This window comes from Phaethon lepturus, unplaced genomic scaffold (assembly GCF_000687285.1).
Source record: "Phaethon lepturus isolate BGI_N335 unplaced genomic scaffold, ASM68728v1 scaffold6029, whole genome shotgun sequence".
Classification (NCBI taxonomy): domain Eukaryota; kingdom Metazoa; phylum Chordata; class Aves; order Phaethontiformes; family Phaethontidae; genus Phaethon; species Phaethon lepturus.
In genome coordinates this window covers 13,104-26,528 of record NW_010562644.1, presented here as the reverse complement: position 1 = coordinate 26,528, position 13,425 = coordinate 13,104, and the positions used below count along the sequence as shown (strand labels likewise).

Genomic DNA, 13,425 nt, shown 5'->3' with positions numbered 1-13,425 from the left:
CGTGGGTTGAGGTAAAGGCAGTTCAACAGGTAAAGCAAAAGCCGCTCACGCAAGCAAAGCAAAGCAAGGGATTCATTCACCACTCCCCAGCGGCAGGCGGGTGTTCAGCCATCTCCAGGAGAGCAGGGCTCCATCACATGGAACGGTTACTTGGGAAGGCAGACGCCATCACTCTGAATGTCCTTCCCTTCCTTCTGCTTCCCCCAGTTTATATGCCGCGCATGACGCCATGCGGTATGGGATATCCCTTTGGGCAGCTGGGGTCAGCTGTCCCCGCTGTGTCCCCTCCCAGCTTCTGGTGCACCCCCAGCCTGCTCGCTGGTGGGGTGGGGTGAGGAGCAGAAAAGGCCCTGACTCTGTGTCAGCACTGCTCAGCAATAACGAAAACATCTCTGTACTATCAATGCTGTTTTCAGCACAAATCCCAAACATGGCCCCACACTAGCTACGGTGAAGAAAATTAACTTCATCCTAGCCAAAACCAATAAGCTACATCCCGGTTTCTGTTAATGCCAAAAATAAATTGTTATAAAGATGCAGAATTTGAAGTCTAGGCAAGGATGAAGGAACTAGAATTTGAATAGTAGATCTTGCCCTTTAAACATCTATAATGGACATGCATTTTCCTCAGCTCCTCTGTCCTGGAATAAAAGTTTGAACTAAACTGAATCCATGAATTTCCTTTTGGTAGCTCTGTGCTTTGCAATTTTTTTTTCTTAATACCCAGAAAGGGCTGTTAATTCACAGGTAGCTAAGCAGTAAGCTTGAAACTAGCTTAGTGGGCTTAGGAAAATTTAGACAGAAGTTAACAAGGCAGTCATCTGGTATTTTTAGTGTTGTTCAGAAAGCTGTGAAAGAACAAAGCTCATGTGGGAAGAAATCCTTATTATATTCCTTCTGCATTCAAAGCATGGCTTGTAATTCCTTACTTGGACAAATGGTACTTGTGTGATCTGCCTTGCAAACTCAGGGGGATGTGCAACTGAACCAGATATCAACAAGGAAGAAGGAACCAATTTAAAAACAAAACATGGGAGTCAACTTCGTCAATCAGACCAGAGTGAAGCTTTGGGCAACTCCTCCTTTCCTTGTCCTGTTCTTCCCCTAAGGGGAAGAAATCCCCCTTCCCATAAGGGGCTGGACCACCTAAATACTTTGCCTCTTGGGTCATCTTTGATTTTGACAGCCTAGGCGTAGCCTTACTGTTAATGTAGTTTAGAGAATAAATACACTATATATATGTTACTGAATGAGACAACTATTTTCAGTAGACTCTGTCCAGCAGTCTCTAGCTGCAGGTTAAATTTTGGGGGGAACTGTCTCTCTCTTCCAGAAGAAAATGACATTGGAATCACTAGAGGCTGGAAGATAAAGCTGGACAAATTCAGATCAGCTCTAAGGTGAAAAACTGGCAGAACAGTTATTCTCATTGCTCAAAGACTGTATATTAAGGTTAGACGTCTTTCTAGAACGCATGTTCATCCTAAGCAGATGCTGTGGATTTGACACAGAAACTACTGTGTGAGAAGGTGTCCATGTTTTTTTTTTTTGCACAGGTCATCTAAACATTAGATCAAATAATTGTAATGATCCCTTCTGGCTTTAAAGCCTGGTGAATGTAAATGACAGTGAGACGAATGAGACTTTGGGATGGTGTGTGGTTTTAGCTTTGTTCTGCATCATTTATTACTTCATTGCATGGTTGACGTGGTGAAATTGGTTTTATTCTAGAAAACAAAAGATTTTCCTGAATGAGGACTTGTTTGATGAAGTGACTATGGAAAGCAGGGTGGATGAAGTACTCCTTTAAACCTGTTACGTATTTATGTATTTGTGTTGCAGCTTTCCTTTTCTCCTACCACACCCATGATCAGCCACATCAGAGTCCTGACCCTGCTCATAGCCATGCTCCTGTCCTGCTGTGGATTAGCAGTCATCTGTGGTATTATTGGCTACACCCATGGCATGCACACGTTGGCTTTCATGGCAGCAGAGGTGAGACTTCCTTCATATGCATAGTGGTTTCTGCTTTGCTTTTCACCCCTCACTTGGGGGTATCTTGGCACACGGTGGGTTTTCTTTTAAGTTTCCCACAAGGAGGAAACTCTGAAGACACAAGCAAGCCCTCTCCTGTTTTAAAGTGGTTGCCAGATCCACATGCTTTCTCTCTTTAGACTTTAAGCCTGCAAAAAAATCTTTGTCTGAAGAAGAGAATGAGAGGATAAGTCTGTAAGATGGTGCTGAACTCAAAAGGCAGCCTATGAAAAAATAATGGTTGTGCTTCATGAGCGTTGCAAGAAGGGTTAGTTGAAATGACCACTAGAGAGAGGGAGAGTGTATATGAAAGTGTACTGTACACCTCAGCCTGTTTCTTGGAGCTTGTATTTTCTATTTCATTCCTCCCGAAAAGGAATGAGACTAGCATCCTATCCTTAAGGCATTCTCATGGGATTTGCTTATGTTTGTGCAAAGAGATGCATCTCGGCTGAGATGAGCAGCTCATGTTTGTGCACTCCTGAACCCTTTGCAGTGTGGAGTAAACAGGACTATGTTTGTGGAGTGAACATCAGTCTGATTCTGATGTTATGGTGTGTTGCTGCGCTCTGCCTGAGGAAGTGATACTCTTAAACAAAGGGAAAGTAACCGGTATAATTGCAAGTAAGTCGTGTTAGCACATCCTTAGTTCAGGTAACAAGTAGCACGTATGGTTTATTTTTCTTCTATCTTGAATTCATAGTTGGAGTTAATGAGGGGGAAAGAAGATAGTCAGCTGATAGTAGGAGAATATGATGCTGGTCACACCACTGTTCAGTTATTTAATAGGGCAGTTTACTTCTCCCTAAGTATGAGAATATGCAAGGTTGGATTTGTAATGACACGATGGAATGCTATGGAAGATTTGTCAGTGTCTCTAATGGGTGAGGTCTTGTTGGTCTTGTGTCTCTTATCTGGGCTTGGCAGAAGGATGTATCAGCCTTGTACCAGCATGGGGTAGGTTTATCAGAGAATGTCATAGTGCCAAAGTGTTGCCTCGTTAGCGCTGCGCCATGTGGTGGTGTACATGGTTTGGGTTGCAGGATGGGGCCCAGCTATTCATTTCAGTGAGGGCTGTTCTGTCTGCTTATTAACGATGGAGTGGTTCGGTCGGCATAAGTGTATGGTCCTCAGCCAAGCTGTGGATCCAGGCAGCCTGCTGTGCTGCTGCTGGACGGCAGAGGAGGTTTGTGGGGAATGTATAGGTAAGGATCTCCTACCCTTGCTTGCAGCAGCCAGTGTTTGAGGATGTTCCTGAGCTGAGGGTTGCACAAGCCGGTTGGGTTTGATAGCCTCAGATGGACTCTGGAAAGTTGTCTGATCATTTATTGAACTTGTTTATACTTTGGCCTCCGTGATATCCAAAGGCAACAAATTCCACGTTTAACTCGGCTTTGTGTACACCAAAGGGCTCTTTTAGTTGTTCTGAATCTTCTGTCTGATAATGTCCCTGGCTATTATCTAACACATTTACGGTGAAAAACTGCAAAGAATCATTCCCTGTTTACTCTTCTTCATACCATCTGTAATTTTATAGACCTTTCTCCTGTTCCCCTTCTGACTTCCCTTCCAAACAAAACAATTCTAGTCTGGTTAATCTTTCCTCATATGAAATTGTCTAATATCTTTCTTCAACATTTTAAATATGCTCTATATGGATTGGATGACCATGAGTAATCTCCTTGATTTTAATAACCAGGACTCATGTAAGTGGAATAAAACATTTAGGTTTCTTTCTGTACAGGTACTAGCAGTGACACCTCGTGGCAGTCCTCAAGCTCTCAGCAAAAAGCATTAAATCTTGCAGACTAAAATGTTTTCCTGGTGGTGGCTTGTGTGATGCTGTTCGAGAGGGACCCTGCCAAGTGTATTCCATGAGTGTGTATTTAATTACATTAAGTCACATTAAGCTATTCATCTCTCCCTCCTGACTCTGCAAACATTGATTTAGCTTGATGCCTCAGGATTTTCAATAAAGCAATATACATGTTTTTCTTGGGTTTTAGTTAGGCTTTGCCTTTTTCTGTGTCACCTGTCTGCATTTTCTTTTCTGCAAAGGATGGATGTGCAAATGCCCAGAGAAGGTTGAATAAGGACAGTCTGTATTTTTAAATAAACATTAAGCTTTTTTTCCTTGATACATGGTATTTGAGAATTATAGCGTAGCAAGTAATACCCAGTCTGTCTGTCTTTGTACCTTTTTTATTGTAAGAAAGAATTACTCCATTCCTATAGCAGCTGTCCTCTGATCCTCTTTCATATATCTCAGTTAAGGCTTTATAATGATAGTGATATTCAAATCTTAGAATTGTACCTTACAGATGATAGTATATTTTCCTGTATAGCTTCTCACGCTGCATCCATTATCTTAGGGTTTGAGTACTTTCCAGTCATGTGCTAATCTACGTGACTAGTATCTGCCAGTATCCCGGAGTCCCTGGGGGATAAGTGTGTGTGTAGTGGAGCAGAGCAAGAGCTCTTGAAGTGTTGCTACTGAAAATGGCCTACTGTACGTTTAGAACCTCAGATTATGGAGTTGTGTAACTTGTGATGCAGTGTTTCATTTGCTGCAAAGCATTTCTCATGTCAGAATGCTGAAAAGTGTTTCTGGAAAGCGCGGAGGAACCAGAGACCAGTGCCTTGACCGATCTACACTCATCCTCTTAATTTTGATGCTGTAGCTGCCTCAGCACTAACCAGTATAAATCACGTCTTGGCAACATTAAGTTCTTCAAAGTGGCAAAGACTGAACTCTTCAGGTTTCTACCTGACAGGTGTCTTCCTCATCAGAGGCTTTATGCCATGTATACTGGTTTTGACACAGATTTGTGCTCAATGGCGTATCCATCCAGCAGCTCAGGTAATCTAATTTTAGCTAATTAGAGCTAAAATTAAAACGGAGAGAATTCTGTTCCATCACGTGCATGGTTAGAATTTGGATGTATTCACTTTTCCTCTGCGGTCTGCCTGAAGTTTCTCCGTAGCCAAAAACCTTTTGTGAACAAGGTGTAGTCTCTTTCTGGTACTCAGGTGTGGGGTAACAGGAGACAGAGGAGGGTCTCATTACATGCCTTGCAAGAGCAGCTAGTGTGTTAATTTAACTCTAACACCCAGCACACCGTGCTAGGTGACTTGTTGTTACCCTCTTGACTTTTTTTGTGCTCTTTGAATGATGTGTGCATCTTATCCTGAAGCCCTTATTTGGATAAAAGATTGCACTGGTGTTTAAATAGTCACAGGAACACTTACTTTAAAGCCAACTAGTAAACAGTGGGCAGATGTGTTAGATATTGCTAAGGGTTAAATATATAAATATAAAATGCATAGAAGCATTTTAAGAATGCTTTTTACTGATGGAAAAAATTCTTCAAACCAACTGTTTTATTACTATATTGGGTAGTTAGTGGTTTTGATAGTTCTTCTGTACTGTTGTTAAAACTTATGCTGAAGGCATGCCATCAAACCAGTTTTACAGAAGTGGTTTCACGTGCTCATTATAAATCCCCTGGATCTTGGCATCAGCTGGCCCCTGCTAGCACGCGGCGGGCAGTCTCTGACGGGGGTTCGTCCTGTGCCGTTTTCTTTCGCTGGGAGGGTACAATGGAGGGATGGGGCACTGTGGGCCTGACAGCATAGAGAGAGGTGATGGGGCCATGTTTCTTAGATTATAAGGGCCCGTGGAAATCTGGCTAGGTATTTGGGAAACAGTTCTTTCTGGTCACTTGTCTTTACGCTTCTGATCTACTTACACTCTCTGATATACTCAGTTTTTTTCTCTGTACTTAGCCTGGAGAGTTAAGTATGATTAAAGAGAGAAGTTACTTTTGCAGCGTTTACATCTCAGCAAAGGGGGGAATTACTTGAAAGTGCTTCCATGGTTCTTCCTCAAATTCCTGCTATTATTTGGTTCTTCATATTTTTCTTGAGCAGTGGGTTGAGGAGAGGTGCTTGGTGAGATTGTGGTCTTGACACTCACCAAGTGGTAAGATTCGAAAAAGGTAATATTTGTATTATATTATATCTATGTATTTGTATCATATAATATCTATGTATTGCGGGGAAAAAGTGAGACTTAACATCAGTAATGCTAGTGGCTGCTCCAAGAGCATTGTGTGTTTGAGAACAATTTCTTCCATATTTATTTATAAGCTTTATGTTTGTCACAGGTACATTGTGCACACAGTCATCTATAGTGACTGTTGGTTCACAGGAACTTGTTCAGCTGCAATAAATGCATTTTGTCTTTTAGCCCTTTAGCTCCTGCCTCTGGACCACACAGTCCCTGCCAGAACATTAACATATCTTTTTTTTTTTTTTTTCTTTCTTCTGCAGTCTCTGCTTGTGACAGTCAGAACTGCTCATGTGATTTTACGGTGAGTAGCTTATGTTTTGCAGGATGGTTGTTAAGAAGGTAGTGCATCTAGCATTTATTGATTTAAGAGGTGTATGTAGTTCCCTTGGGTTCCCTTGTTGAATTGGAAGTGCATGTTTGGAGATGGGCAAATGTGGTTAACCGTAGCCTGTACTACCTTTAAGCATGAATTCTGCAATGGATGGATAGCTTTAGTAGGTGCTAATAGCTTGAGGCATAGATTAAAATGGATTGATGCTGCTGTATGGGGGTTGATACACGCTACTTAATGTCATCCTACTGCGTTTCTTTTAAGATATTAATCTCTAGAACTTTTGCTTTGAAAAAGTAATCTGTAATGCATGTGTGCATGCGTATGTAGGACATGACGTGTAGCACAGAACTTCCTTGTCCAGGTCACTACTGGCATTTCAGTTCTGTCACCAAACTGTAATGCCTCACCTGAGAAGTACCTCATGTGATGAAAAATGTGGGCTTGTAGTTACTATAATCCCAAGATTGGCTTTTGGTACATGCAGGAGTTCTTGGCAAATTGCTACAACTCTTGTCAGCTGGTGTTATCTGTAATGCCAGCGTGGGCTAAGCATTGACTGCTTTTTGCCTTTTTAAAATGTTACTGTTTGAAATGATAACATTATAAAAAAAAAAAAAAGTCCCCCAGAAAAACACAGAGTGTGGGCACTTCCTAAGCCCAATGCAAAGAAGGGAATTAGGAAAGGCACAGAATCCATATCCAGAAGTTGTTTGAAAAATGGATAAAATAGTTTGAATACTAGAGATGCTATTTAACACAAAAGATAGAATAAAGTTAATGTCCCTGCTCTTGCAGATACGTAATTCATCTTTGGGATCTCAACCATGAAGGAACATGGGAGGGCAAAGGCACTTATGTCTACTACACAGATTTTGTCATGGAGCTAACCTTGCTTTCACTGGACCTGATGCATCATATTCATATGCTGGTATGAAATACTGGACATAATCTTGAGCAATAGACTGGCCATAAAATAAAGGGTGCTGGGTATACGTACTTTCTATTTTTTTTTTCTTTGCTTATTTTAGGAACCAAATATTACAGAGAAGTTATTTAAATACAGAGATGTATTGGGGGTGGATCTGGCATTTTGCCCTCCTGTGTAGTTGGAGTCCTTGCAAATAACTTTGTTACGGAGTATTGACTACTGTATAATTATCTGTTTAATAGGTGTTTAATTAACTTTGTTATTGAGTAATATCAGACTGAATTATTTTCATTGGCAGCATGGGACATTAAGCTGAACAGGACTGAATACAGTTTATCCTTATAAATGCAGTGCTGCTTAAGTTCTATCTGAAGATATAATGAGTAGTAATACCTGTGAACATACGTGGTTAGTCTGAATGGTCTCAACAAAAGAAAAACTCATCAATGCTGGTTTCTTGACTTCTTTTTCTCCTAAGACCTGATGCAGTTTCTTGTGGCGGCCTCTTGTTTCCCATGGTGTTTATTTCTGTTTCTTTTCTGGTTCTGTTTTTTTCCAAAGCTGTTTGGCAACATCTGGTTGTCAATGGCGAGCCTGGTGATTTTTATGCAGCTGCGCTACCTGTTTCATGAGGTTCAACGAAGAATTCGGCGGCACAAGAACTACCTGCGTGTGGTTGGAAACATGGAAGCTAGGTGAGCCTCTTATTTGCTCTGGGATCTTGATGTGGATCTTGCAGAGAGGATCCTGATGAAGAAGCTGGGATTCTTTTACGTTCCTTTGATACACAATGGCATGCTGTAAGCTGGAGAGATGCAGTCTTGCAAATATGGCTCTTAAATCTCTACGCTTAGAGTATGTTTCTACCCATTTTATTTGTTACTGGAGACACCCTTTCTGGTTTTAACAGATATGTAGGAATGACTTTTATAATAGTGGTATTACTGGTAACGTATTACTGGCAACAAGTGAACTCTCCTGTCCAGTATTTCTTCTCCTGTAGTTTCTTGTGTACTGCCCTGGTGGGGTGACGGAAGCTCTGCAAAGCTCTGCCTGTTTCAGTTGTCAGATATTGGCTCTGGCCGTGATAGAAATAAATGCTCTTAATTTCATTAGACCATACTATTCAGTTACTGCCTGAAATGAAAAAAAAAAAAAAATTAATTACATATTAATTAAAACCTGCTCAGCTTTAAGTATGTATTGATTAAACCTGAAGCCAACTCTAAACAGACTCTGTACTTGTAGTTGAGCTGAGTACCTTGGGATTACTTTAGTCCACCCACCTATACTGAGGCAATATAGAGAAATCGAGAGGCCTGCTAAAACCGAGGATTGTGCCAGATACTGCTGCATCTCTGATGCCACATTTTCATAACTCAGCTATGTCCTTAATAATTTTAAGAGCAACAGGGAGTGTTACTCTTTCTGTACATCACTGTACTGTTTTCTTTGGGGACTTCATTAGGTTTGACTAGCTCTGGTGACTGCTGCTGTTGTCCAGATGAGGAGACTGGCTTCTCTAGAAATTCCCAAGGTTTTCTTTCTGAAAAGTCATTTAATGGCTGTAATATCAGGTTAAGAGCTGCATAATAAAGTTCCTCCACAATGCATTGTTTCTTTTCAGTAAGATGCAGCCGCTAAACCCCTCTAAGCTGCTCACGAAGCTGTTTGAGCTGCAAGTGTCTCAGGCTTCTTGTCTGAGTGACTTGATGTGTTTTTGTCATTCTGATTGTTCTGGAAGAACCACGTTCTAGCTTCCTCCTGAAGCTGGCGATGGCAGCCAGCTCCCTGTGTTTGTGTGGTTGTTTCTCAGGTGTATTCCACACCAGCAGTACCGTGAAATGTTGTTATACCAATCATCTCTATATTGTCCGTGTTTGGGTACTGTGTAGTAGCTGCTTTCACGGCGCTGTAGTTTGAAAAAAGAAAAAAGAAAAAAAAAAAGACAAATGGGGGTTGGCAAAAAACGAGGCCAAAATTAGTCACACCATAAATGCTTATGATCCCAAGAAGACATCTTAATGGGTACAGCTATTAAAACTCATTTAGAAAAATTATATAAGCCAACGCCATACAGGTTATAATTTGAGGTTCTCAACCTAATGATCGTACTTCTTGGAAGATACTAAATCAAAGCTTTTTGAACCTAGGATGGATGCAGAGATGTGCAAAAAAAAGGTGCCTGTAAGAAGGCATGAGAGGGATGTGTGTATGTGTGTCTGTCTTTGCCATGTGAGTTTGGGTTATGGAAAAAATAGCAAACCTGCTGGCATGCCTCTCCCAAGGAAAAGTTAACGTTGAGGGAAAGGTTTTCTCAGTGCAGGATTCTTTAGAGAGGAGGCCATGCTGAACTGCTGTAATCCTTACTTCTGTCTCTGCCGTTTTCTTCTTTGTAGGTTTGCAGTTGCAACACCAGAGGAACTAGCAGTCAATAATGATGACTGTGCCATTTGCTGGGACTCCATGCAATCCGCACGTAAACTGCCTTGCGGCCATCTCTTCCACAAGTACGTTTCTGGGGCTGGAGAGGGTGCCCCGATTGTAGAAAGCGAGGGATGTATGGTGATGTCTGAAAATTACAGCAGGGTGACAAGTAATGAACTATCAGCAAAGTTGTGATTGCTAACTGCCTGGGTCATCTTGGTCTGCCTCCAGTAACAAAGTACAAGTCGTGTTCACTTCAGTCATTTTCATGTTTGAGTTGTTTCACCTGGTGCATTTTCCCCCCTCCCCACCCCAAACTAAGGGTGTGCATCTTGTCAACTAATGGGTAAGTAGTGTATGGTATCTCAACTGCAGGTCTGTACCCTACCTTGCTGTGTAACTGCTTGGCAAAGCACACTCTTTTCCCCCTTACTTTATTCTATGCACCACCTCTTCCATGAGGGCGAGGAAGAAAAATTGGAGTTAGATCCTTAGTATCAGAGTCAGTACTAAATTCAGATATCAGCTTTAAAGAGAAAATGGGGAATATTTTTATACAGTGCATCCTTGCATGGTGATGAGTCCCCCAGGAGAGTTGTGGAGGCCAGGTCTGATTATATGATTTCATGGAGGGGATGAGTCCACCAGGGCTGTAAAAGACCAAATTAGCTGAAGAGGTCCCTAAGCAGCTGGTAGGTGAAACTGGGAGGCTTTTGGCCAGAGGATCTTTCTGTATACTGTTTCTTACACTCACTCAGTAATGAACAGTAGCAGATGCTTGTGGAGACCAGTGTGCTGAGCTAGATGTGCCTTTTCTTAGATTTTTTGTATCCATGCTTGTGCTTAAAAATGAAAGGAGATACGGGGATTGTGTCAGGAGTTTTTGAAGTGCCATGTGACTAACATTCATGGTCAGTTAAATTGTCCCTGTGGTGTCATATGAGCAAGTTACTTTCTGCAAATAGCGTTTGTTTTTCTGGTAACTGTCAAACCAGAGGTTATGATCTGTGATAATTTGTTGTCATTTATGACAAACCTTGACATAAATATTTATCTGTCTTCCAGGAAGTCTCTAATGAGATAATGTGTCTCTGCAGCAGAAACTCCTCTTGCAGTGCTACTGAATCGTGTGAATATTTAATCACCTTCTGAGCACTTGAGAAGCTCAGGGTCTTCTCTTCAGAAAGTTGTTTTCTCTGTGTCTAAAAGGATCCTTTTTGTATTTTTTTCTGAAGCTAAGTTACACTTCCCTCCCTAAATGCACCAAGGAGGTAACATGGTTACAGTGGATGACTTAAGCTCGCATATAAACCCAGATGCAATTAATAGCCCTATTTACAGCCTAGGAATGGTTTCCGTCCTTGTAAAAGCTTGGTGATTTTGTGAACAGGCTAAACATTGTGTCCATTCCCAATTATGTGGGATTCTTTTTCATAGCCATTTGTTTGGAGTAGAAGTGAAGCGTCACATTGCTGAGATCGCCTCTGTACATCAATATTAAGGAAGTTTAATGGTAGTGGGTGTCTGAATCTTTTAGGCTCTGTTGAAACCCTCTCCTTTATCTTTTGGGAAGCAGTCAGTTTCAAAAGAGTTGTTGCTCTGAAATGTTGCTGACCTTGACCTGTTGCTAGTCATCCTTCTGCTGAGGTGCTGTAGGTGACTGAGCCCTTCTGCCTGTGCGCTACAAAATGGGTATAACCACGGCTGGCTTGCTGCAAGCCTTTGGGGCTTGGTGCTGTTGCGGGCCAAAGGGGGTTTGTGTCCGTTCCAGCAACTCAGTGGTTGAGCCGTTGAGGAGCAGCAGCATGGTGGTAGCTTGCGTCACTCTGGGTGTTTCACAAGTGACTTTTTGTGTCTACAACTCTAGCAGAGATTGGAGTTTGCTGTGTGCTGCAAGGTTTTGCTGTAGAAATGGAGGTGAAGTTGGACAGCATCGGCAGTGCTAACGTGCTGGCTGTGCTGATGACCAAGGTGATGGAAAATGGTAGATTTTTATTGTAGTGCTTTGCTTGTTTCTGGGAAAACCCATCACTGTAACTTCTGATATGTCTGTGTGCTACAGCTTCAGGAATGGTGCAGACCACTTGTATCCTTGACTTCGCTATAATCCTGCAAATAGGACTTTTTCCTTCCTCTGTCAGCCTAAACCAGTGATCCTTTACTCCATTTGCAAATACAGAATTTGGGAAACAGGTTTATTTGAATTTTTGTTTGTCACTTGCTTTCTAAAGTGTTTTGAGAGTTTTTCTGCTGGAAAAAAACCCCCACCCTGCAAGCATGAAGTACATGTTGTAGCGTTGAGATATGTTCAGTTCTGTGAAATTCAGTTCTTCCCTACTGAAAATTAGGTTTAACGTGCCAGCAAATACTGCAACTGGGTCATAGCAGTCTGAATCAAAAAGTAGGCACAGCTCTGAGTCTTTAAACCTGCATTTCAAACACTTCTCACTTTCTTCAAGACAGCAAATGTTGAGAATTAAGTAAACATTGTAATGGCACAGCACTGGTTAGTATTAATAAATCTGTTTAGAGAGATCCCAGAGTGGAAAAGTTCCCACTTTGGTGATTTGGGTATTGATAGTTTTGAAAAGATCTTTGAAAAACTTTGGAGGTGCCATTGCCACATCACACTGGCAGATCTGCTATAAAAATGTGTCAGTGTATTTTAAACACTTGTCCTGTTGGTTTTTGTCCTTTTTCAGTTGGGGATGGTGAGAGAAGAGAAACGTTTTGTTTCCCCTTGCAGGCAAAAATTGCTTGTTCTGAGCTGGAGGGACAATAAACGTGGAGAGTGTTTTAAGTTTGTGATAAATCTGCATGCGTGTTTATAAAAAGTGAACACTTGAGTATTTTCAGCTGAAAGAGAGAAGAAACCTATGCCAGTGACATCAGGAGCTCATCAGGCGTACCTCACAAACTATCTCTGCCCAGTCCACGTGTTCATGTTCTGTACAGAATATGCGACAGCTGCTTGATGTACTCATGATACCGATGTCTTGGAAAAACGCTGCAAGCTCACCATAATATTACTATTTTCCTGTCAGCTCATGCCTGCGGTCCTGGCTGGAACAAGACACATCTTGCCCCACCTGCAGAATGTCTCTTAATATCACTGACAGCCATCATGTGAGAGAGGATCACCAAAGGGAAAACCTGGAGGAGAACCTGGTCCCCGTGGCAGTAGCGGAAGGCAGACCACGCTTGAATCAGCACAATCACTTCTTCCACTTTGACGGTGAGCTAAGTGGGTTTGACATCTGATGCTGTTGCCCAAATAAATGAAGGGAACAGTCTTCTGTGGAAGGGAGTTCTGTCCATGCCTCAGGTGAAACTTAAACCGCACTTCTGCTTGGGTTTCTCAAACACGTATATATTTCTTATGGTTCTTTTGCAAGGGTTCAGATACATGTCTCTGAGGTTGTCCAGAGGTACAGAGATTTCTTGTAAGATTTTGTACAAGTGCTTCCTTTTTCTTGATTTGTTGTGGTTAGCAGGTTTGATACTGGCATTTATTCCTTCTGTGCCATGTTGATGGGCAGAATGGGAAGTTTGTGGTCTTATTTTGTCACCAGGTGGCAGTTAATCAGTGACAGTCAAAGAGGAAAAAAAACCCTCTGGTGCAGTCTAAAA

The 13,425-nt window shown here is 41.8% G+C and overlaps 1 protein-coding gene across 1 annotated transcript in view; it reads left to right on the top strand.

The window, feature by feature from the left end:
* Positions 1 to 13,425, top strand: part of AMFR (autocrine motility factor receptor, E3 ubiquitin protein ligase) — a 27,075-nt gene that overhangs the window by 2,680 nt on the left and 10,970 nt on the right. The window contains exons 3-8 of the mRNA XM_010294332.1: positions 1,843 to 1,995; positions 6,367 to 6,407; positions 7,236 to 7,368; positions 7,930 to 8,063; positions 9,768 to 9,878; positions 12,840 to 13,030. Of these exons, the coding sequence (XP_010292634.1) occupies positions 1,843 to 1,995; positions 6,367 to 6,407; positions 7,236 to 7,368; positions 7,930 to 8,063; positions 9,768 to 9,878; positions 12,840 to 13,030 (763 nt within the window). The remainder of the gene's footprint in view (positions 1 to 1,842; positions 1,996 to 6,366; positions 6,408 to 7,235; positions 7,369 to 7,929; positions 8,064 to 9,767; positions 9,879 to 12,839; positions 13,031 to 13,425) is intronic.